This window comes from Prunus persica, chromosome G3, assembly GCF_000346465.2.
Source record: "Prunus persica cultivar Lovell chromosome G3, Prunus_persica_NCBIv2, whole genome shotgun sequence".
NCBI classification, from domain to species: Eukaryota; Viridiplantae; Streptophyta; class Magnoliopsida; order Rosales; family Rosaceae; genus Prunus; species Prunus persica.
This window is the reverse complement of record NC_034011.1, coordinates 24965647-24989939: the sequence shown is the minus strand read 5'-3', so window position 1 is coordinate 24989939 and position 24293 is coordinate 24965647. Positions and strand designations below refer to the sequence as shown.

General features: G+C 38.2%; 5 protein-coding genes across 6 annotated transcripts; 3 read left to right on the top strand and 2 right to left on the bottom strand.

Annotated features, from left to right (window-relative positions):
* On the top strand, positions 5487-7615 carry LOC18784346 (vacuolar amino acid transporter 1). 2 transcript variants are annotated; one of them, XM_007215354.2, is made up of 3 exons: positions 5487-5880; positions 6201-6808; positions 6913-7615. In XM_007215354.2, the coding sequence occupies exons 1-3, from the start codon at positions 5709-5711 to the stop codon at positions 7426-7428; spliced, it is 1296 nt and encodes a 431-aa protein (XP_007215416.1). In that variant the 5' UTR covers positions 5487-5708; the 3' UTR covers positions 7429-7615. The 2 variants fall into 2 exon arrangements, with proteins under 2 accessions (XP_007215416.1, XP_020415357.1); XM_020559768.1 differs by lacking the exon at positions 5487-5880 and adding an exon at positions 5899-6044.
* On the bottom strand, positions 7826-12565 carry LOC18783535 (ATP-dependent zinc metalloprotease FTSH 6, chloroplastic). The gene is made up of 6 exons (XM_007217636.2): positions 11763-12565; positions 11074-11614; positions 10650-10963; positions 10311-10551; positions 9872-10189; positions 7826-9342 (listed from the first exon to the last, which is right to left on the bottom strand). The coding sequence occupies exons 1-6, from the start codon at positions 12368-12370 to the stop codon at positions 7888-7890; spliced, it is 3477 nt and encodes a 1158-aa protein (XP_007217698.2). The 5' UTR covers positions 12371-12565; the 3' UTR covers positions 7826-7887.
* Positions 13170-14039, top strand: LOC18781694. The gene has a single exon (XM_007216829.2). The coding sequence runs from the start codon at positions 13191-13193 to the stop codon at positions 13887-13889; it is 699 nt and encodes a 232-aa protein (XP_007216891.1). The 5' UTR covers positions 13170-13190; the 3' UTR covers positions 13890-14039.
* On the top strand, positions 15252-19837 carry LOC18782349 (granule-bound starch synthase 2, chloroplastic/amyloplastic). The gene is made up of 8 exons (XM_007214906.2): positions 15252-15590; positions 15717-16269; positions 16372-16436; positions 16679-16756; positions 16850-16960; positions 17751-17795; positions 18019-18192; positions 18653-19837. Exons 1-8 carry the CDS (start codon positions 15252-15254, stop codon positions 19607-19609), a joined length of 2322 nt encoding a protein of 773 aa, XP_007214968.1. The 3' UTR covers positions 19610-19837.
* Positions 20126-23920, bottom strand: LOC18783239. Its single transcript, XM_007215612.2, has 9 exons — positions 23640-23920; positions 22685-22814; positions 22433-22484; positions 22199-22274; positions 22001-22083; positions 21428-21524; positions 21206-21251; positions 20865-20953; positions 20126-20734 (listed from the first exon to the last, which is right to left on the bottom strand). The coding sequence occupies exons 1-9, from the start codon at positions 23695-23697 to the stop codon at positions 20391-20393; spliced, it is 975 nt and encodes a 324-aa protein (XP_007215674.1). The 5' UTR covers positions 23698-23920; the 3' UTR covers positions 20126-20390.

Genomic DNA, 24293 nt, shown 5'->3' with positions numbered 1-24293 from the left:
TTATGTCCACTACTTGCTTTCTATGTATAAGTGTAGCTGATTCAAATTATTCAAATTCTTCATGTATGTTGATTTCTAACTTGTTTGGGGAAATTTAAAAAAAAAAACTTGATGGGAAAGATTATCATCTTGATTTGTTCTTTGTGAACCTTTGTTTTGTTTATCTTAATTCTTAGCAAGGCTAGGTATGTGCATGTCCTTCACTTTATTAGTTTCCTGAAATGTTAATTAGGCACTAATAAATGAATACTTGTTAGCTAAAAACCAACATCAACTACATTTATAATCTATTGGAAAATGGCATTTAGAGATTAAGTACACCACATAAATGGCCATTTGATATTAAATATTGGTTTGTGGATATACATCATCGCTAAACACGTCCTCATAGTTTGGTAGGCGTCTAGATTTGGCCCCAGGAATGTTTGAAAGACCAAAGGGATAGTTCACAAGTTTAGTCTATTCGATGTTAGAACCATTCTCCTAACTTGACCCGCTACATATATTTTAAGGTTCAGGGAAGCTGTAATGAGGACAAACAAAATCTAAGAGAGAGATAAATGAATGGTTGAAGGCTGAAGCTTGATTAAAAAAAATAAAAAAAAGCGGCTGGAAAAAAAAAATTTGAATACAAAGTTGTATGTTAGAGGCCTCTTACATCGGGCAACATTAAGATCAATACCAATATAATAAACTTATATTAATAAAATAATATTTATTATGGAACCTAATTTTTCTTATTTTGTATTGAAAGACAAATGAAAAGTGAATATTAATGTTATTAAATTAATATCATTATCAAGCTACAACAACATATTAATGTAAATTAAAATTTAATGTGGGGCCTTCTTTAAAGTGGGGCTCTATGCTGTCGGTCACTTTACTCATGCCAAACGTCATAGGTATCATAAGAGGGTCATTAATAGTCATCCGATAAATCCTTTACCCTCCGTTTGAGAGAAAATAACTTAAATTTAACTAAAAGTTAGAAATTTAAGAGGAGAAATTGACAATTCTCTTATTTAGTAGTCTAGCATCTCACTAGACGCAATCGCAACCAAATTTGAATTCCTTATTTATCCTAACCAAATTCGCCAAAACACTTTTTCTAAGAGCAGTGAGTCATTCACTCATTGCAATTTTGGAACGACGTCAGTTTGATCCCGTTAAGGTATGTAGGCAGTCTAGCATCCCACTAGATACAATCACAACCAAATTTGAATCCATGGTTTATCCTAACTAAATTAACCCAAACACTTTCCCAAATGCAAATGTCAATTGTAGAAAATTTGTGGGTTCATCAAAATTGCTCATTATTTTTCTTGGACATTGACAATAAGAAAAATGGTACAAAACCATCAAATTTTTCCCATCGGTCATCTACCCATGCAAATTTCAATGAGATTAAATTCAAATCTCTCAAACACAAATTCTCAATTAGTGGGCCACACTTACCCATTAGTTTTCAATTTTTCTCATGGGTCATTTACTTATGAAAATCTTAAAATCTCCAAATTGTCTCACAGACACAAATTCTAAATTAGTAGACCACACCTGCCCATTAATTTCTAAATTCCAAACTACGTTGGTTTGATTCATTCGAAAGGGTACGTAGGTAATCTAAAGACTCAATCTAGATGCAATCGCCCAAATCTTAAATCCAAACAGAATCCCTAGTTTATTTTTAACCAAAACACAATTCCATAATGAATCCTTGGTTTATTTAGCTAAATTCTCAAACACTCCTCAAAACAATTCAAATCAAACCATGAAGTTCGACTTAGGGGCAGCTGCAAAACCAAACACACATGTTCTGTTTCTTTATGATGGAATCAAAGGATGTTCCCTTGAAGCAAGGGATTGTAATTAAGAGACACCATGTCTCGAATGGTCAGACTTAAAATAATAAAACTCCATTATTTAATTAATTAGTGGTGGTGAAATTTTATTGGGAGGTTCACATTTTTTTTTCAACCAGAAGTTCAAGATTTGGAATTTTTAGCTTCTATGGATCATGACATATCAAATCATTCAACATTAGAGGGAAATACAAATAATATTCATGATATGAGTGTTTAAGTTACTGATTAATGGACAATGGTTCGCGATACATTGGCATTAGAGATGTTCCATAATTATCAAATGCAATGAGGCATCATTAATTCTTGATTTATTGTCCACACTTGGACCTTTGTTTCTCTTGTTTCGTGTATTTTATAATTTTTTTAAGTATAAAAAGTTAATCAGAATGATCATTACTTCTTAAGTTATTTGTTTCTATGAGTGCTTGACTATTCTATCACATGTTGCATTGCTTATTGATGTCCAAAGCTGAGATTCTCGACTTCATTTCCCTTCTAATTGTATTTTAAATGTGAAAAAGTGAACAAGTAGGTGCTAAAGTCATGAATGGATTTGGAGGAAAAGAGGCTTACAAAGGAAAGTCAAGGAAAATGGAAGACAAACAGAAGTCGAACCTGAAGGGGAAGACAAAAACTACTTTCGGTGGAATATAGCTATGGAATATACAAGCAGTGCCAGGTCTTAGTGAAAATGAACAACTCAAAACATGTGCTTGGCTGATAGAAAATGACAAACAATTTTAGATGTTGAAGGCACTCCCAATTAAGAAAAAAAAAAGGTATGTTGCTGATGTTTATTGCTTGTGGGGAGTGATTTGGTTTGCTAATATGCTCTGTTTGTTTAAGTTGAGTTATTTAGTTCATCAAACAATATGTTATTTTATACTTCGAGGAATACCTTCTATGTCGGTTATCAGTTTTTTTGTTCTTTCAAAATATTTAATTTATGTCATTTACAATTTAAATGAGCTATCTAAACATTGAAAATTTTCATTTCTCTCATTTACAATATTAGGCACACATAAATCTAGACACTGAAATCTTCAATTGCCAGAAATTGAAATGACGGAAATCTAAATTCCATCATTTAGAATTCTATGTAATTTGCAATTCCTTCATCCAAACGGAGCATTATTGGATATCAGTTTCTTATGGCTCACTTTGATGTTGCATTGCTTACTAATGTCCAAAGTTGAGATTCTCTACTTCATTTCCTTTCTAATTGTATTTTAAATGTGCAAAAGTGAACAACCAGGAGCTAAAGTCATGAATGAATTTGGAGGAAAAGAGGCTTACAAAGGAAAGTCAAGGAAAAAGGAAGACAAACACGGAGTTGAACCTGAAGGAGAAGACAAAAACTACTTTCGGTGGAATATAGCTATGGAATACACAAGCAATAGTAGGTCTTAGTGAAAATGAACAACTCAAAACATATGCTTGGCTGATAGAAAATGACAAACAATTTTAGATGCTGAAGGCACTCCCAATTGAGAAAAAGAAAAGAAAAGAAGAGAGTATGTTGCTGATGTTTATTGCACGTGGGGAGTGATTTGGTTTGCTAAGATGCTCTGTTTGTTTAAGTTGAGTTATTTAGTTCATCAAACAATATGTTATTTTATACTTTGAGAAATACCTTCTATGTCGGTTATCATTTTTTTTGTCCTTTCAAAATATTTAATTTATGTCATTTACAATTTACATGAGGCATCTAAACATTGAAAATTTTCATTTCTCTCATTTACAATATTGGACATACATAAATCCAAACACTGAAATCTTCATTGTCATAAATTGAAATGACGGAAATCTAAATTCCGTCATTTAGAAATCTATGTAATTTGCAATTCCTTCATCCAAACGGAGATATCAGTTTCTTATGGTTCACCTAGATCTATTTGTACCAACAATAAAAAGAAGAAAAAAACCGACCACATATATGTTTCTATTGCATAGCTAATGATTGAATGAAAATTCAATCAACCCCCACGAACAAGATTTTCTTTCCTACATTATAGCCAGCTTCTACCCTTTCGTTTTTAATTCTTTGTTTCATGATAACAGGGTCTTACCACCTCAGCATATAACATGCGATGCGGAGCATTTCAGTTTCCTCCCAAAGAATGGGGGAATGGAGGGAAGGGTGAGACTGATTCACCAGAGCCATGACCATGCAAGTAGATCAAGTCACAGACACCTCAGCCAAAAAAATGTTCAAAACGACACTATCATTTAGCCCTTTAGCTGTTAGCCTGATATATTTCAACAACCCCACAAAATTTGCAAACCTTTTCATCAACTGTGCATGCGGTAGTGTGCACGTTTTCCTCCTTTTGTTTTTGTTTTTTTGATCAAAACGTTTTCCTCCTTTTGTTGATTCAATGTTTAACACCTGCAAAATCAAATCATTTAGCCCATCAACATAGACACCTATTCTATCTTTGTCTGTTTGTGTGTCGCTGGGCCATGGATGCAGAAAACCGTGATTATGTGTTTGCCTTTCACGCGCCTCTGGTGCAGCATCAGAAGCCAGACAAATTATATGACGACGTAGAGGAAGCTGGATGTGGTCATCAAATAAGCACCTCATTTTGCATGACTTGTTTTAATGGACTCAATGCCTTATCAGGTACCTTATCTCAACCTGCCTTCGTTTTTTCCAGTGGCTCAAGAAGCTTGTTACATCTCACACATTTGTAGTGTTAAATTTGGCTTTTTCTTCAATGACTTCTACTTAAACAACGTTTCTCTGCTTTCACACCCAAAAAAAAAAAAAAAAAAAAACAACGTTTCTCTGCATTGGAGTTCCTGAACCCATCTTTCTGGAATTCACGGGCCATGGATGGCCCCACACTTCATTTGTTTTTTTTTTGCTAGTGTTCAAATTGTATTGGACTCTTCTTACATAGGATGCACGTGATGAGACTTCCGTGACTAAATAGGATTTTTTGTAATTTTCTTTTGGGTCGAAATCAGTGCATTAATAAACCCAACAAGGTTATGTGTTGACTAAGATAGGATTATTAACTAAGCTTCTGTGTTTGAAAATAATAGACCTTTCTGCACATTAAATGAATAAATAGTTTCTTTTAGGATGCGTTTGGTTCATAGAAAAGAAAAAGAGTCTTGAAGATGAAAAATTAATTGCTTTTTCATATTTGATAAATCCAGACATGAGAAATGATTGATGGAAAAATAGGAGGGAAAAAACAAAAGAAGTATATACATAGAGCATATGCTATTTATAGCCCTAGTCTTGGCTTTTTATATAGATAAATACTTTTACTCACCACTTTAACTTAACATGCATTCGTAATACTTAACACACGTGTCCATTTTGTTACACTGACAACTTTCCTTATGAACTGTCCTTTTGGCTGTAAGTTACAGAAATATAGAGCACATGCTGTTTCTGTTATTTTTCGCATATTAGCTAATCAAATTTGAAGATGAATATCTGTCTGTTGACAGCATACTGTCGTATTCTTTTGTTTTGGTTTTGCCCGTATATGTATTTCCATGTTCTGTGGTTCTATAAAATACTACCTGTGCAAAAATTCGTACACTTACTTAGAAAACAAATTTTTTCTGGTCCTACTTGGTTTCGACCTGTTTGTTTGACTGTCCTCTGGATCGACCGAACTTGTTAATGATTCTTAATTAGGACAAAACAAAAATAGCGCACAGTTCACACCTTTAACTATTTGAAAGACTTCCATGTATTTATATACATAATTTCACAAGCTTTACATTTATGTCCTAGGATTCATTCTTACACTTCAGCTCAAGAGTTCAACTTCTCTCTCTCTCTCTCTCTCTCTCTCTCTCTCTCTCTCTCTCCCTTCACCAATGGATGAGTCTCCAGATGAATCATCCTTGACCTTGCCTCTTATCCTTGATGAGGAACAACATGAGCCTGCAAGCAATAAGGTAGAAGAAGTAGAGTCTAACTTTCATCATGAATCCACAGCTACAACCTCTTTTCTCAAAACCTTTTTCAATGGACTCAATGCGCTGTCAGGTTATCTACTTCTTTCTCATAACAAGTTCTTTCTTTTTCCAAATTAATTTTTGACAAGCTAGGTTACTAATTAATTAATTAAGGCATAAACTTTTATTATAGTTGGGGGTTCTTGCTTGGTATCTTTGACGAGAATTAGATAACCTGACTCAATGCGCTGTCAGGTTATCTAATTCTGGTCAAATTTTGTTGGGGTTTCTTTCTTGGTATCTTTGTATGATTTCTTATTGTTACATTTTCATCTAATTTGCTTTTCAGTACTAGCTCAAGCAAAATATAAGTTTTAATGCCAAATTTGTACTTTGTTTTTTGGTTTTCAGGAGTAGGGATACTCTCAGTTCCTTATGCACTATCATCAGGAGGATGGTTAAGCTTGATACTTCTTTTCGCAATCGCCGCTTCATGCTTTTACACAGGCTTGCTAATTAAAAGATGCATGGATATGGATTCTGATATCAGAACTTATCCGGATATAGGCGAACGTGCATTTGGGAACAAGGGAAGGATATGGTTGTCAGTTGTCATGAACATAGAACTCTACTTAGTTGCAACAGGTTTCCTGATTTTGGAAGGGGACAACTTGCATAACATATTTCCAGGTGTGGAATTGGAAGTGGCTGGTTTAAGAATTGGTGGAAAACATTGCTTTATAGTTGTTGTTGCCCTTATTATTCTCCCAACAGTTTGGTTAGATAACTTGAGCCTTCTTTCTTATGTCTCTGCAAGTGGGGTTTTAGCTTCTGCAATCATCCTTGGTTCAATTCTGTGGATTGGTTCTTTCGATGGAATTGGATTTCATCAAGCGGGGTCACCAGTTAACTGGAATGGAATCCCTACAGCTGTTAGCTTATATGCCTTTTGTTATTGTGCTCATCCAGTGTTCCCTACCTTGTACACTTCAATGAAAAACAAGCATCAGTTCTCCAATGTAAGTAAAACATGTCACCTGAGTTTCATAATTCTTAAATGACATTCTTACTATTTTGCTTCAGCATGCTTTGGAAATTCTTATCTGTTGTTTCTTTGTTGCAGGTCCTCCTCCTCTGCTTTATCCTATGCACCGTTTCTTATGCATCAATGGCAGTTTTTGGCTACCTAATGTTTGGTTCAACGGTTCAATCACAAATAACTTTAAACCTCCCAACTCGAAACATTAGCTCAAAAGTCGCCATATTCACGACCCTGGTGAATCCAATATCCAAATATGCTTTGATGGTTACTCCAATCGTGAACGCTGCCAAGAAGAAGTTTCCAAGTCACTACAGTAAAAGGTTCATTGGCCTATTAGCCAGCACTACCTTGGTAATCAGCACTGTAATAGTAGCTTTGGCTATACCCTTTTTCGCGTATCTCATGTCACTTGTTGGAGCATTTTTGAGTGTGACAGGTTCAATTGTATTCCCATGCTTTTGCTACCTGAAACTTTCAGGTAATTATCGAAGATTCGGATGTGAGGTGTTGATTATCGGGTGCATATTACTACTCAGTGCTGCAATTATTGTATTTGGCACTTACACTGCTCTAGTAGAAATAATAGGGAGCTTGTGAGTCGTACCAATGATCTCTTGTTGGCAAGATAATTGCTACAGTGATAGTTTTCTCTTTTTTTTTCTTTTTTTTTTTCCTTCTTCTTTTGGGCTAGTGTATGGTGATTGATTAGTGAGTTTTAAAACAAGGAATGCTTAGCTTGTTACAACCTGCTGCACTTTGTATTAATCTGTTTGAGTTTTTGCTTTATAGCTTATTTAGATATATCCCCACAAAATAGCCTGGGGAATAATACAGGGAGCCCTCGAAGAAAACCTTTGTTAGGGGTGTTGTCAATTTTGATTTAAGAAATAGACATGCACAGACATACAGACTTTGAAAAAATGGCAGTAGTTGTGGTAGAACAATAGATTCAGAGCTCATAGAGAAAAATTACTGATAATGAGCAATGTTTTGGAAAATCAGCAATGCGCTATCCATTAATAAAAATTTGAAATCAAACATGGCAACTGATTTTGATTACATGTTAACCAACTCCATGTGCAAGCTCAATACATCTAGTAACTGGTAGATACCCTCATAATCAGCTCGAGAATCATAGCCAGAAAAGAATTTATGGATGGACCCGCCTAACTCAACGCAACTCTCCCCTGCCGTCTTCTTCACCCGTCTTTCTTTCATAACCTTCCTCAAATTGGCCGCTTTCTCCCACATCCCAACTTCAGCATACATGTTTGCGACCATCACAAGATTCCCTCCCCTGCTTGGCTCCAATTCAAGCAACTTCTCACTTACTTTATTTCCTACCCCTTCATCGTCATTAGCATCACGCGTATTGCATGCACTAAGCAATGTTCTCCATACAATGGGGTCGGGGTCAAAGGGCATGCTCATGATGAAGCTATAAGCCTCGTTCAGACGGCCAGCACGACCTAAGATATCAACCATGGCACCATAGTGTATCATCATGGGTTTAATCCCATGCACATGTTCCATATCGTGAAAGTATTGGTACCCATCATCCACCTGTCCAGCATGGCTACAAGCACAGAGAACGCCAAGAAAAGTGACATAATTCGGGCGTACTGAGAAGTTCAACATCTTTGGGAAAAGTTCAAGGGCTTCCTTGGCAAACCCATGCTGGGCTAGTCCTAGAATCATTGCACTCCATGTCCACACATTCCGCAACTCCATTCTATCAAAAACTAGCCTGGCATAAACCAAAGCCCCAGATTTTGCATACATGTCAACAAGTGCAGTACCCAATTGACAATTCAAAATCAAACCCTTTTCAATTACTTGGGAGTGAACCCATTTCCCTAAGCTCAAGTTCCCAAGCTCCGAGGAGGCGTTCAACATGACCACCATTGTAGTCTCATCCGGCTCAAACCCACAATCCCTCATCTTTACAAAATACCCAATCCCCTCATCTAACCAGAAATTCTCAACGCAAGCAGTTAGAACCGCATTCCACGAAACAACAGTTCTCACCGACATTCCATCGAACACACGCTGTGCATCCTTAATCTTCTTACAAGCCCCATAAAAATGAACCAAGTTGTTCTGAACATACACGTCACAGTCCAAACCGCACTTCACAACGCCTACATGTACTTGCCTCCCTTCTTTAAGGGCGGCGGCCGAAGCGCAAGACTTGATCAGAAAAGGAAAGGTAAGTTGGTTGGGTCTAATACCCCGGCCGAGCATTGCACGAAAGGCCCAGATGGCCTCTCTGGGCGTGTCGCTCGAGGCATAGCCTCTGATGAGGAAGTTCCACGAAGAAGGTGGTGAAGACTCAGAGTGGTCGAGAAGGGTTCGAGCGTAGTTGAAGTTTTTGGAGGGAGACAAAGCGCAGAAGCGAATGAGTTGGGTTAGGAGAAAGTGGTCTCTTTGAAAGCCAGATACTTGGATTTGGGCATGAACCTGAGAGAGTTGTTTGAATGTGAAGCAGAGGTTGAGGAGATAGAGACATTGCTGCTTCTTGGAGCCAAAGTTTGAATTACAGTTATTGGCGGTTGGGATCGGAAGCCGAACCATGCATTTGGGATCAAGGGATTGGATTTTGGGTCTCGTCTCGGCAACACTCGCACTCGCATATCACAACGAAAGTGTGAAAACAAGTAACAGTTTGGCTGGTACGCATAAAAAAAGAATTAGAGCCAATGATTTTTACTCATTGATCTAATGTGAATTTGCAGCCATTGATCAAATGCGAGTTTCATAGTGAACTACGATCAGAAATTGCCCACTCACGATGGTATTGTATCGCTCCTAAAACTGTGAAGGCAAATCAACAAAAACAGAACTTATACACTAGAAATTTGTACATCATTTACATTTTTTTTTGGTCGTGCACATCTAAGCCTTAATACATGCAGATGCAGGCTCCTATATTGTCTAGCTAGATATTATATCTCTTCTACCTGTATGCGACAACAAAAAGTTTGTACATATTTTGTGGCATTCTATATATGTATGCCTAGGCTTCAATCATCTCCCGGACAGATTTCCTATCTAACTTCGCCACAGAAATATCAGTAAATTCAGACAGAATTGCTCTGAATTCATCTCCTGTGAGGATCTCCTTTTCTAAAAGCACTTCTACTAATTTATCCATGGCCTCCCTGTTGTTCCTCACATGGTTCTTTGCCAGTTCATATGCACTCTCAATTATATGTCTCACTGACAAATCAATGTCTTCAGCGAGCTTTTCAGACATGTTGTTTCTTGCTAGCAATCTCAACACTACATCGCTGCTTTGCGTTGCGGGGTCTGTCAATGCCCACGGTCCAATCTCAGACATGCCAAACATTGTTACCATCTGTAAATATAGCAATCTTGTTAATTTGGTATTTAAGGATGGATTTTGGTTGTTAGTTTCTTGACAATTAAAATTTCATTAATAAAAGTATGTTTGAGGTGTTTGAATGTAAATTATGTACCCGTCGTGCTATCTGTGTGATTTGTTGCAAGTCTCCTGCTGCACCAGTTGTTATTTCTGGCTCCCCAAAAATCACTTCCTCTGATGCCCTACCTCCTAACCCTCCAACTATTCTCGCAAACAGTTGTTGCTTAGAAATAAGAGCAGGATCTTCATCCGGTATGAACCATGTAAGGCCACGAGCTTGGCCTCGGGGAATAAGAGAGACCTTCTGCACTGGATCATGGCCTGGAGTCAGTGTCCTGCAATTGACAAAGAATGTAGAACATTTTAGCTCATAAGTCTTAGGAAGAACAAAAGAAATACTACTTGTATATCAAGAATACATGTTTTCACTTACGCACAAATAGCGTGGCCAACTTCATGGTAAGCCACAAGAACTTTGCTCTTTCCATCTGTCATTTTTGTCCCCTCCATCCCAGCCACAATCCGATCAATTGAGTCATCGATTTCCTTCATTGTTATCTTGTTTTTGCCTCTCCTACCAGCAAGGATGGCAGCTTCATTCATGAGGTTTGCAAGGTCTGCACCACTGAAACCAGGAGTTCTCATGGCAATAACACTAAGAGAAACATCCTTGTCAAGCCTCTTGTTGTTGCTATGCACCTTTAATATCTCTTCTCTTCCCCTTATATCTGGTAGCCCAACAGTGACCTGCCCAAGAAATAACAAACAAAAAAATGCATGAACTTTGAATATCAAATGATGGCCTAAAGACTCAAATTTTTTTGCAGAGCTTGGAAAACAAACAGCAGCTAGCTTACTTGTCTGTCAAATCTGCCAGGCCTAAGCAAAGCCGAATCGAGAATTTCAGGGCGGTTAGTAGCAGCAATAACAATCACTCCACTGTTCCCACTAAACCCATCCATTTCAGTAAGCAACTGATTGAGTGTTTGCTCTCTCTCATCATTTCCTCCACCAATTCCTGTTCCTCTCTGCCTCCCAACAGCATCTATCTCATCAATGAAAACCAAGCATGGGGAATTGGCTTTAGCCTTGTTGAATAAATCCCTCACTCTAGAAGCTCCTACTCCTACAAACATCTCTATGAACTCTGACCCTGACAGAGAAAAGAAAGGGACCCCTGCTTCTCCTGCTATGGCCTTGGCCAGCAGTGTCTTTCCAGTCCCAGGTGGCCCTACTAAAAGAACCCCTTTGGGAATTCTTGCTCCAACAGCAGAAAACTTCTCTGGAGTTTTCAAGAATTCAACAATCTCTTGGAAATCTTGCTTTGCTTCATCAACCCCTGCTACATCATCAAATGTTACCCCTGTATTTGGCTCCATCTGAAATTTGGCTTTGCTCCTGTTGATCCATATATATATATATATATATATATATATATATATATACAGCACAAAAACCATGTCAAATATTCAGTTGGATTAAATCAAAAACATAAAAAACTTAAAACTAGCTTATGCTGTAGATGAGAAACTTGGTAATTTTATACCTTCCAAGTCCAAAAGGCAAGTTGGGGCCTCCTGGTGTGTTTGTAGAACTAGCTCTGAACAGCAATGTTCCAAGTAGTATTAATGGAAAAGCAAAATTTCCCAACAAGTCTAGAACTGCTGGCAACCAGTTGATTTCCATAGGATGAGCTGAAAAATCTACGTTCTTTTCTTTCATCTTCCTCAGCAACTCTTGTGGCAATCCAGGTAACTGAACCTTGACCCTTTGGATCTTATCTAATGTGGGATTGAAGATCTCGGCGATCGCAACAGTTCCATTCTCAAACAAGTCCACCTTCTTAACAGCGTCTTCATCCAAGTACTGCAAGAATCTTGAGTATGACATTCTGCTTGAAGTTGAGGCAACTGGGCTCTCTGGCTCTGGCTTTGGCTCTGCTCTTGCAGGCTTAGAAACAGAGAGGGCCCCAGCTCCTACTAGGTCCAGTGTAGTGGAGTTTAAAAGCGATCTCCTACTAAATTTGAAGTTTGAGTGAGTGCTTTGACATGGGTTTTCTCTATTGGGGTTTTTGGGAAGGTGGGTTTCCTTTGAAATGTCCTGAGATTTGCAGAGTGGAGAGAGGGAGACGGACAGAGACAGAGCAGGTGACATATTTCGAGAGGCTTAAAGGTTGAAGCTTTGGTAGGAGCAATTTTAGTGTGCACTGTAAACTGGTTCGGTTTGGAGGGAATGTCAAAGTATTGTTTAATATGGGAGACATTGGAGGCTTCCAGCAACTTCAGTTTGGCTTCTTCTTGAGTGGATACTTCGCCTTCAAATTTTTCATTTCATTCCTGAAACGTCTAGAATTTTGACGTTTTTAAATTTGTGTGCATGAATGAGTAATCAGTCTTATAAATTTTGGTGACTATGAAATCTTCTAATCTCCCTCTCAACCACACACTTGGAATGATGTGGTCCATTTGTTTGTCCAAATTAGGCACATTTTCATAGGTTAATGTCCAAATTAAGTATATTTCACACACACAAAATTGAGATATTATGAAATTCGAACTTAAGACCTATTGTCTACAAGTTAATATCTTTTTTCATCGAGTTAGACGTGTCTTTTTTCTTTTTTCTTTATCAGCCGGGAGGTAGGAAGGTAAAACCAAAAGAACGTATTTTATTTTGAAAACAAACAATGTAACATCGTTTTGTGTAACATTAGCAGGAAAAGAAAAATGAATGTGAGACATGGATTTTATGTGTTTAAAAGTATTTTAAGAAAAACCAAATTGTATTTTGAAATAGATAATCACAGATACCGGTTAACAATTCACAAATAACCGTTGATAACTACATATCATTTTGAATTTAAACTGGTGATAAAGCCTCTATATAATACAAATCTTAAAAATCGTTCCAAATTAAACCCATTGAACATTTGCTTGTTGGCCAAGAGAATCAGAATCAGAACAACACTGGAAAAATGGATCAGAAAAGCGATGGAGTTGGGATCAAAATCTACAACAACGCAGTGTACGGGGACCCACATGAAGACGAGTCCGCCAAGTCACCAAAGCCACCTTCTTCTTCCTCACATTCCCTGCCTCTGGTACGACTGAACCCAGACCACATACAAGGCAGGAAACGACGTGCCGTTGCGAAGGGGGTCCAGAAGACCTTATCCAAGACCTCCATGCTCGCCAACTTTCTTCCCACGGGCACCCTCCTGACCTTCGAAATGGTGCTTCCCGCCATTTACCGCAGCGGCGAGTGCACTCGTGTCACCAATATGATGACCCACGTCCTCCTGGGCCTGTGTGCCATGTCATGCTTCTTCTTCCACTTCACAGACAGTTTCCGTGGGCCCGATGGGAAGTTATTTTACGGGTTTGTGACTCCAAAAGGGCTGGCGGTGTTTAAACCGGGCCTGCCCGTGGAGGTGCCCAAGGACGAGAGGTACAAACTGGGCCTAACGGACTTCGTTCACGCCGCTATGTCCGTTATGGTGTTTGCCGCTATCGCGTTTTCTGATAGGCGCGTTACGGACTGTTTGTTTCCGGGGCACGAGAAGGAGATGGATGAAGTGATGGAGAGTTTTCCGTTGATGGTGGGGATCGTGTGCAGCGGATTGTTTCTCGTGTTTCCTACTACTCGCTACGGGATTGGATGCGCGGCTTCGTGAATGAAGACAAGGCATAATAATTCAAGAGACATTTGATTAATTAATTAATTCACTAATGTTGTTTGTGTTTTCTTATTGGGCAAGAAAATGATGATTTTGTGTCTCTTATGTATGTTTGGAATATTGTGATGTAATGGTAAATAGTACTTAGTCAATTATGCATGTAACATTTTGTTGTTGTTTTTTTAAATTAGTTTATTAATCATATTACTGATATAGATCGATTCGTTAATATTGTATATCTTTTTTTTTCTTGTCAGAATTGAAAAAAATAGTCATTATTTCGGCAAAGTAATGGCATTGTGCCATAATTTCTTTATTTGCAAAAATATTTCATATATATGCTTTGGAAATAACTGCATAATGCTATGAATAGAAAATTTGTCTTAATTTTTTCATGTCTTACTTTTACGAACCAAAAAATGGTGTTAAAAAGAAATTGGTTTTGAGAAGGTAAGGCCTAATCCATTGGGCTCTCCAACACTTCATTGATCAACACATGGATTAATTTGATTTCATGTCTTACTTTTGCTTTCCCCTCTTTGTTTCAAAATTTCAGTAAACAAATAAATGGCAAAGTTGTTATTATATTATAGTCCTTCCACGCAAGCCTTATCCTAACATCTTCTCAATCATCAACAACATTTGCACATTTGAATTGGAATCCACCAAAAGACACTAGAACTTTTCGTGCAGTCAAAATCATGTTGCAGAAAGCTCAAGAAGAATGAAGAAAAAAGCAAAATGGTAGGTAACTGTCAGACCCACCAAAATTGCAGAGTCTTATCTTACATTATATAATTGAATCCATCATTTACCACTTAGCTGGTGGTGACTCACTCATCAATAAGCTACCACGTTTTAAATTTATCGAATATAAAACCGCAACCAATGAAAAAACAAAAACATAATTATTCTTATCCGTCAGTGCAGAAGGGCATTTGTGAAGAAGCCCAGGCCCACAGACCCGCGCATTTCTGGCAGAAGAATCACAGATTTGCAGTGGAGAAAGGACTTGTTTGTGGCCAGTAGACAGTATCATCCAAAACTCTTTGGCGACGCTCCTTTGCTCCTAAAATTTCAGCCAATTTGAGCCTCATAAATCCCTCCATGATTTCCCCTTCTTTTGTGGGACCCATCTCAACGACCCTACCCAACGATTGTTCTCGTGCTCTTGCTTCCCTGTCCATGGTTTCTCTTTCTCCTCTTTCAATTTCACCTCCGATTCTTCCTCATTGTTCAATTGGGTATCGTTCGACTATTATTTCTCCAATTGGGTTTGTTTCTATTTGAATTTCTCAACTGGGTTCGCTCTATTTTGCTCTTGCTAGTTCTCAGAGGCAAATCGTCGAACATTCCCTTATGGCTTCCATTGGGTCTCTGCCTTTTATGATAGAGACCAAGACTGAAAGCTCTGTGCTTCTTCACAGCAATAATAATCGCCGACTCAGATTCCCATTCTTCACGCATCGGCCGGGAAGGTCCATTGAAGTTACTGGTATCAATGCAGAAGTTGTGGGAATGTGCAGTAGACAGATTAATTGGTGCACAAAAGGGAAGCTTTGGAAGATTGAGCCTCTTAGAGCGACTGGTAAGGTCTCTGTGGAAGGCGAGGACGGTGGCGAGCCAGAGGATGCGCTTCGGGCCACCATTGAAAAGAGTAAGAAGGTTCTTGCTATGCAGAGAGACCTACTTCAACAGGTAATTTCAGCCATTACTCTCTTTTATAATGAAAATAATCAATTATAGGCCAAAGGTTAATACTTTCTGTCTTCTTAGTAGTTAAGGGGAGTTGAAAACTTAAAATAAGCAAATTTGTGTTTGTAGATTGCTGAAAGAAGGAAATTGGTGTCTTCTATACAAAGTAGTAGTATAAACCAAGAAGAAGACAAAGCTTCTTTTGAACAAGGGAATGACTCATTTCCAAATGTAGAAAGTTCTTCAACTAGTGGTGACAATACTGTTGAAGACCAAATTGGTAGCATTGCTTCGAGCAGCTATGGTGATTCGACTGAAGATAAGGAATTAGAAACCGTACCTTCTGCTGTTAGTAGAGGACTTAATAAAATAGAGAAGGATCATGGAGAACCTTTACCACTTAATAAGGCTCCCAGTGAGGTAGAGTCCACTAAGCATGTGAATAAGATTAGTTCCAAGACAGAGTGGTCTGATGCTTTGCCATCTTTTATTTCAACTACCGCTGAGACGTCTACACCAATAGATGAAGAGCTTGTAGATCTGAAAGAACCAAGTTTAGAGGAGGTCAATAATTGGGAAACCGATCTTATGAGTGAAGACGTAAAGCCCCCTCCTTTGGCTGGGGCCAATGTCATGAATGTCATATTGGTAGCTGCAGAATGTGCTCCTTGGTCGAAAACAGGTAATGTTCAATAAGCCCATAATATGTGAAGGCAGTATCATTTATAGGGTGGATAATGATCCTTGTATCCATGTAGAGGCTGATAATGAAGAGTTCTTGTAGGTGGGCTTGGAGATGTTGCCGGGGCTTTACCAAAGGCTTTGGCTCGGCGTGGACATAGGGTTATGGTAATACTTCTTTTTTATAATATTTAAAATTCGAAGTAATTAGACCTCTTTCTGAATTTCTTTGTTGAGAAATTTCATGGAAAATGAACTGGTAATATTTTGAAATTTTAGGCATGGGGTTTAAGTGAACTGAAATTTCCAGCATGTGTGTTTAATGGAGCTCCCATTTGATTTACAATTCTATGGCTGTTAAAACCCAGAGTTCCTTCCTCTCTCTCTCTCTCTCTCTCTCTATCTCTCAGGTTGTGGCACCTCTATATGGTGATTATGCAGAACCCCAATATTCTGGAATTCGGAAAATATATAAAGTTGATGGCCAGGTCTGCAGCATTTGATTGTAACTAATATTCTATCAAGTTCTCAATTAGATAGGTTTGAACTTCTCATTTTTTAACGAATAACTTACTTTGCAGGATCTGGAAGTAGCATATTTCCATGCCTTTATCGATGGCGTAGATTTTGTATTCATTGAATGTCCTATGTTCCGTCACATGGGGCATAATATATATGGAGGAAAGCGTGAGGTAAGAGATGTTTGTTGTCAGTTTAGCTTCAATTGGTTCTCAAGAGGGATAAACAATGTTTTCCTTATAGATGATTTGTTTTTATCGAGATTTATGTTAGATTGCTTTTGCAATGGTAGTGTGGCAGATTTATCATTAGAGACTACCGCTGAAGAACCACTACCACATAAAAGAATGACTGTGACTTATGGCACCCCCTTCTCCTGAGAACTCTTGTATCTATATCATTTGTACTCCTCATTAACGAAGATTGCTCCCTATATCATCTATTTGTTTATTATTGCATCAGAATCCCCGTGGGCTGGAAGCCTGCCTGACCAACCCATGATGTGTAAGGTTTGTCCAGAAGGGACTTGGATGGGTTTAGTTTCTTAGGTACAAACAAAGTTTGGGCTTCAAAAATAGGGCTTCGTCTAGCATTGTAGAATAAATTGATCAAGACTGGGTAAGAATTGATGGGGACTTGCTCATACACGCTATGATCTTTAATTTATTTGTGATTAGAAATGTGAAGGTAAACTAGGGATAGATAACTTAACAAGACAGCCGGCACAAAGCTGAGCCCAGGCATCCTCATTTCCCTTCATGCTGGAAAAATTGAGCCTAAGCTTGGCTGGCTTCTCATTCTTATTGGTGCTCCTGCTGTGATTCTTGCTTTTAACATAGATGATCCAGTGTACAGTTAATGTAAATAAATAATCTAAGTTCCTCCTTGCAGTGTGGATCAGTGTTATTTACATGTCATTTTAGAGCTGATTGAGTCTTACATTTCTTTGGTTTTATGGTGCAGGACATTTTAAAACGCATGGTGTTATTCTGCAAGGCAGCTGTTGAGGTACACTGGCTCAATGCCCCTTTGTATAGACTATAAAGTCAAATAAGCAAATTCTGTTTTTCAAATCTCAAGCATTACTTACGTGATGGATGTCATATTAATTCTGAAATCAGCTTTTTCTCCTTTTGTTGGCTGGAATGTTGAAGTCAGTTTTACCTAAGCTATTTCTTTGTTCTTTTTATCTGCTTAGACGCAATAAAGGCAAAAAAACTTGTTGCTGCAGGTCCCTTGGCATGTCCCGTGTGGTGGTGTTTGCTATGGCGATGGAAACTTGGTTTTCATTGCAAATGACTGGCATACTGCATTGTTGCCGGTGTATTTGAAGGCGTATTATCGAGACAATGGCTTAATGACATATACAAGGTCCATCCTTGTAATCCATAACATAGCTCACCAGGTTTGTTCCTTTGATAAAGTTCATTTAACTGAAACTAAGACTCAAGTCATTTTATTGTCTAATGGAAGCTCGAGCTGTCTTTCCATCCTTTAGTTTAGAAAGGAAGCTAAAACATTTTCTATATCAGTCGGTTGATCAGTTTTACTGGTTTATATAGAAGAGAGATAATTGACAACAAGGTGCTTAGAAGATTTCATACAACCTAGATTGACTTAATGTCCGCACTTTGTTGCCAATGGAATTGACATGAAAATCAATTTGATCATTTTTCTCTTCTACTGTATGTAAAAGCAACATCCCAAATGGATAAATTGCAAAGATGATCCAAGATCACTTATTAGAATGGACTTTCAAGCAAAGTCCCTTTTCAAAGGTTTAAAATGTCATCATAGTATAAAGAATTCTTAGCGTTAAAAATTATGAAGTTTTAAGAATTAAGTTCATATTTGTATTTTATCAGGGTCGGGGGCCGGTAGCTGATTTCTCGTTTGTTGATCTTCCGGGCCACTACCTGGACCTTTTCAAACTGTATGACCCTGTTGGAGGTGAGCACTTCAATATCTTTGCAGCTGGTCTAAAGACAGCAGACCGAGTGGTTACTGTAAGTCATGGATACGCCTGGGAGGTTAAAACAGTTGAAGGTGGTTGGGGATTACATGGGATCATAAATGAGAATGACTGGAAATTCAAAGGCATTGTTAATGGAATTGATACGCAAGAGTGGAATCCACAACTTGATGTGTACTTGACATCAGACGGTTACACGAACTACTCCCTGGTGACACTTCAGACTGGCAAGCCTCAGTGTAAGGCAGCTTTACAGAAGGAGCTGGGTTTGCCGATCCGGGAGGACGTCCCTGTAATTGGGTTCATTGGGAGGCTGGATCAGCAGAAGGGTGTTGATCTCATAGCAGAGGCAATTCCTTGGATGATGGGTCAGGATGTGCAACTAATCATGTTAGGCTCCGGCAGACCTGACTTGGAACAGATGCTGAAGGAGTTTGAACATCAACACCGAGACAAGGTCAGGGGATGGGTTGGTTTTTCTGTACAAACAGCTCACAGAATAACCGCTGGTGCAGACATTTTGCTCATGCCGTCAAGATTTGAGCCATGTGGACTGAACCAATTATATGCTATGAACTATGGGACAATTCCAGTTGTTCATGCTGTTGGTGGACTGAGAGATACCGTGCAGCCTTTCAATCCATATGATGAGTCAGGACTTGGGTGGACATTTGACAGTGCTGAGGCCGGTAAGTTAATCCATGCATTAGGGAACTGCTTATTGACTTACCGAGAGTATAAGAAGAGTTGGGAAGGAATCCAGAGACGAGGGATGAAACAAGACCTCAGTTGGGACCATGCTGCTCAGAATTATGAGGAGGTTCTTGTGGCTGCAAAGTACCAATGGTGAACCATTGCTGTTTGATGCTACGATTTTGACCTTTTGCAAGCTCTATCCAGTATAGTGATATGCCAGAGTTCTGTTAGGAAAAGTTACTACGGAAGTTGTTACTATGTAAATATTGTTCAAAGAATCTTTCTTTTTCTTTTTCTGATCACATGGTTACTCTTTGTACTCAGTCCAGCATGCAAAAGTGGTACATTTTATGGTAGTGAAAGAATAATCATTGTTTCGCAATCTTGTTTTTAGTCACTTTGGTTTCTTTTGCTTTTTCAGGGTAAAGAACAATCCTCTAAATGTTCAAAGTCAACGAATTCTGGGAACTTAAGCCTGGAAAAGATCAAATTTGACCATGCAGAAGCTTCAACCTACGTTGCCTCGGCCAATTATCTGATCAATCGAAGGCATGCATGACACATTTTTTGATCCGAAGCACTAATCGTGAATTGCTAAAAATCTTATATCATTGGGCATTCTAATTTACCAAAAGTAAAAAAAGAAAACGCATTGCAAGTGCGAGGAGGATGAAGAAAAAGAAAATCACCATTTCCATTTCAATTGGCCTCCCTAATTTCATTGATGATTAAAATTCAGACAATTTATCTCAATACACCAGGAATACAAATTGATTTCATTGATTTTATCAAATCCCAATAGAAGACTATTAACACTGGACAACAAATCAACAAGACAGACATCCCCAGAAAACAACTCTAATTGCTTTCTGAAGCATCCAAATATGTCAAATCTTATCTCTCCACATCAAACACACTTTGATACTTGTGACTTCCTATGTAAATGAAACTCCCCTGTCCCGATCAAACTGCAGACAGGAACGTGTTGAAAGCAGCCCTGCAAATCCCTTCAACAGGCAACCTTCAACCGCACATGGAGATTTGGAAGAATTCAATGGACTGCTATGTCTAATGGTTTCCATGCAGCCATCTACAGTACTTCCTGTGGTATTGTCCTCCCAGTTTGCTGGTATGTAAGACATCGGCCGACTTCTCTTAATGCTTAATGCAGGCTTCAAGTCTGCAGGATGTGTGGGGAAGAGGGTGGCTGAGGACTCCATTTCATCAATTTGAAGGTCTCCAGGTAACTTCCTCTTCAAACCAGGTAAAATCTTCAAGCCTGCACCACAATATTATTAGGATGAAAGCTTGGGCCTTAAATTTCACTGCCTACAAGTCTGGCATTTGCTAAGGTAACGAACAGGTAGTGAACAATGGGACTACGCTTCCAAGTATACTGATTGACATACCAGGAAGAGGATCATCATATGTGCATGACCAGGATTCTGAATCACCACAGTTACAGTTGAAGTTAGAATTTTCATTAGATCCTGAAACCCTGCAAGACAAAAGATACATAGGAATTATGCCTTCAAAATGAATAACAAAACTGTAGTTTCAATGGTTTTATATCCTTTTCCTAGCACTTCTCCTGGTATTGTCATAAGTCTGTCTATTAATTCATTTAGGTAGGGCTACCATTATTTAGAGTATTTACAGCCTCAAACTCACACTCCATCTCCAAAACTTATTGAAAGGAGAAGCCATTTGGCGCAATGGAACAAACATTATGAGGGTATAGAGATCAAACCTGTACATATGTTCAACAAAGTCATCTATTAAAACAGGCCAAGCTCCTGCAAAGATGATTAAATCAATGAACATTTCATATAGAAACGACAGCTTTTTTCCATAACAGATAACATAAAGTTGTCAACCTCTCATGCAGTCTTCATACAGAACTCGGACCCAAAACAATAACAATAAAAAAATAATAATCACACCCATCAGATATAAAATTGATGGTATATACCTTCAGGATCATACCCTTCCAAATTTTCATGCACACACCGGCTAAAAGCTAAAACTTGCCTCCAGGTATCTTCAGAGATGTTATGCCGCTGATTTTTCTAAGAGGAATACCAAATGTTAGTTGCCTTTGAAACACACTTACGCACATGAACCCACAAAAGACTACATTCTTATACATTGAAATATTGCTTAATATACATGACTTGTATGAGATGCACGTTCCCATTTCCCAAATGAAACAAGCTGACATTGACTGTAAAACAATTCCTCAAAATGGCACTGGTAGTTTGGGGGAGCAAAGGTATGCGATATACAATAAAATAAAATTAAAAAGGTACAAAAACTTCCCTCAAACTGGCACATGCAACTATTGGGAGCCATCATTTTGCTTTCAAGAGTATAACTGTAAGCTTCAGCTTGTAAATATCAAAACTACATGGCATAGAACAATGAACTTTGGTCTACCCATGGTCATCATTAGTGAAGAAACATTAGTTCTACTTCAACACAATAAATATATCTACCAAAAAGACTAGAAAGCATTGAGTTGTAAGCAACCTCAGAATGTCTGTACCTCAACAAAATCACACCATTGATTCAGCAACCGAAACCTCCCAGCTAATACTAACCTCCATGCAGTAATCGCCTTATTTACAGCTGCAAATAATTCAAGAAAAAAAAGCAAGGTAAAGGAGGTTTCATAGGGCTATTCTAGGGAATGAACAAAAACGGCTAAGAATTATAATGAGTTTTATAACGCAAGAAAACTCACTGATATTCTTCTGACCATTTTCACGGCACATAAAGAAAACAAAATCATAGAAGCGCGAGAATTCAGAAAAGTCTACCTGCAAAGGGAGGATTTTTCTTTTGTTAATGGAACGCTAAGGTAGGAACCACAATTAGGCAATAGCATATAAAGCACTCTTTTTTTTTCATGAAGAATTAGACATCACTCATCAATTAACAATAATCTACTTAAAAAATTTCGATGAGTAAATCTTACCACCAAGTCTAACCGTGACATTAGCTTGAAAACTTCATCAAAAATTGATATCCTGTCAAAGCAGACACTCTACTTTATAAAAATCTGACAATAAAAGGGGAAACAAAATGCTCGAATGCTAAAATTAAGTGCCAGAATGTTACTTAAAATTGGAAATAAGGTTCTACAGCATGATACAGGATGACGACGTCCCAAGGGTGCTCCAAATCATGTTCTGTTGAATAACTGTAGCTTGTATATAGAGATTTATACCTAGGATGTAGTTTCAACTGCACCAGATTTAAGAGCTGAATTAATGCCTCCCTTGAATATTTAGTCATCAGTGATTCATTGTTTCCTCTGTAATCATCCCCATGACCATATCCATTTACTGTCCTGACATCTGCCATTTAACAGTCAGAATTACTATTCTAGACTCATTAATAATCCAAATTGAAACTTTTAAAATGACTGGTGATAATTCACATAACAAACAACTCATATCTGATAAACAAAAAGAAAGCTTTTCTTCCTGCGTGCAGGTAGAGTGTTTGAGGAAGTATATCCAAGGACAAGCTAAATGAAATCAGAAATGCATTTGCTTTATTTTCTAAGATGGTTAAAGATAATCCGAAACCTTTTTTTTGTAGTTCACTGACAGTGACAAATGCAATTAGCTAGCATAAAAAGATTAACTTTCATGCAGTGAGATGAAGCTGATAATTGATCAAAGCCTAGAAGACAAAGGAAGCAAGAAATATATAGCCTTTGCACCATATCTATCACAAAGCTGGGATTTTTATAGATTGGAATCTCAAACAAGCAGATTGACGTATTAAATTCAGCTCACTGCAGGTCTTCACGTGAGCTAAACACTGAAAAGACCAAAGTTTCAGACTGGAATTCCCCTCCACATTTTCTCAGCGATCAAACAGAGAATAATTAACGACCCAACTTCAGTAAGGAAAACATCGCAAAAGTAAAGTGCCCATTTTCACATTTTCTCGCACCAAAAATAAAACTTTTGACAACCCAGCAGAAAGGAATTAACGGCTTTGTAAACACATCAAAAAAACCTACAAAATATTCAAATTTCATAGCCAAATAAATGAACAACCTTGAGAAAAAGAATTGGCGCTAAATATGAATTCAGAGCATAAAATCAATGAACAAGAGCGTGAAATGACAATCGGAGAAATAAATATACGAAAGAGGTAGAGGAAATTACCACAGTATCGGCGATAAATCTCAAATATGTCGAAACGAGTGGACCCGGTTGGATCCATCCAGCTCCGGCGAGCTACGGTCTTAACTAGGAGGAGGCGTGGGTTGGCCTCTACTCTCTACACCAACACCAATTTTCAGGTACCGACGCTCTTTTTTTATTATTTATTATTATGATCTTTTGCACTAAAGATGTTTGTTTCTCCCTTCTTACTTCTGTATGTTCATATGTTTGTTGTCAGTGTAGGAGAGAAGAGAGAGGATGTTGTGAACAGGCTCTCAGTCTCCAAGTGTGGGTAACGTCTCAAATTTCAGCCCAGTGGGTTGAGGTTTTTTTACTAACGGTTTAAGTGGACCGGACAACTTGTGTGGGCTTTATATTCTCTGTATGGGATTTATCTGTTATAAACTAGAGAGAAAATTGGAGAGGAAATTGAGAGAGATCAAGCATAGAAATCTGAAGAGAATGTTTCTCATTCAAGTGTGTTCTTACAAGTAGGGGAAGCCTTATTTATAGGCATTTTCAAGGGCATTTTGGGGACTCCACTTTTACAACACTCCCCCTTGGAGACCACAAATGATACAGAATATGCCTCGTTAAAAACCTTGCCAGTAAAAACCCAGTGGGACAAAAACTGGTCAAAGGGAAAAAGAGTAC

Excerpts from the sequence above, each read along its gene's own strand:
- LOC18784346 (XM_007215354.2), top strand. The coding sequence starts at position 5,709 with ATGGATGAGTCTCCAGATGAATCATCCTTGACCTTGCCTCTTATCCTT. Across the intron at positions 5,881-6,200 it reads TGGACTCAATGCGCTGTCAG|GAGTAGGGATACTCTCAGTT; the intron begins GTTATCTACTTC and ends TTTGGTTTTCAG. Across the intron at positions 6,809-6,912 it reads ACAAGCATCAGTTCTCCAAT|GTCCTCCTCCTCTGCTTTAT; the intron begins GTAAGTAAAACA and ends TCTTTGTTGCAG.
- LOC18783535 (XM_007217636.2), bottom strand. The coding sequence starts at position 12,370 with ATGTCACCTGCTCTGTCTCTGTCCGTCTCCCTCTCTCCACTCTGCAAA. Across the intron at positions 11,615-11,762 it reads TTGCCTTTTGGACTTGGAAG|GAGCAAAGCCAAATTTCAGA; the intron begins GTATAAAATTAC and ends ATGGATCAACAG. Across the intron at positions 9,343-9,871 it reads CGAAGTTAGATAGGAAATCT|CAATGTCTCTATCTCCTCAA; the intron begins GTCCGGGAGATG and ends TCCAAGAAGCAG.
- LOC18781694 (XM_007216829.2), top strand. The coding sequence starts at position 13,191 with ATGGATCAGAAAAGCGATGGAGTTGGGATCAAAATCTACAACAACGCA.
- LOC18782349 (XM_007214906.2), top strand. The coding sequence starts at position 15,252 with ATGGCTTCCATTGGGTCTCTGCCTTTTATGATAGAGACCAAGACTGAA. Across the intron at positions 15,591-15,716 it reads AGAGAGACCTACTTCAACAG|ATTGCTGAAAGAAGGAAATT; the intron begins GTAATTTCAGCC and ends TTGTGTTTGTAG. Across the intron at positions 16,437-16,678 it reads GGCGTGGACATAGGGTTATG|GTTGTGGCACCTCTATATGG; the intron begins GTAATACTTCTT and ends TCTATCTCTCAG.
- LOC18783239 (XM_007215612.2), bottom strand. The coding sequence starts at position 23,697 with ATGGATCCAACCGGGTCCACTCGTTTCGACATATTTGAGATTTATCGC. Across the intron at positions 22,485-22,684 it reads CAGTTGAAACTACATCCTAG|GATATCAATTTTTGATGAAG; the intron begins GTATAAATCTCT and ends CTGCTTTGACAG. Across the intron at positions 22,084-22,198 it reads AAATGGTCAGAAGAATATCA|CTGTAAATAAGGCGATTACT; the intron begins GTGAGTTTTCTT and ends AATTATTTGCAG.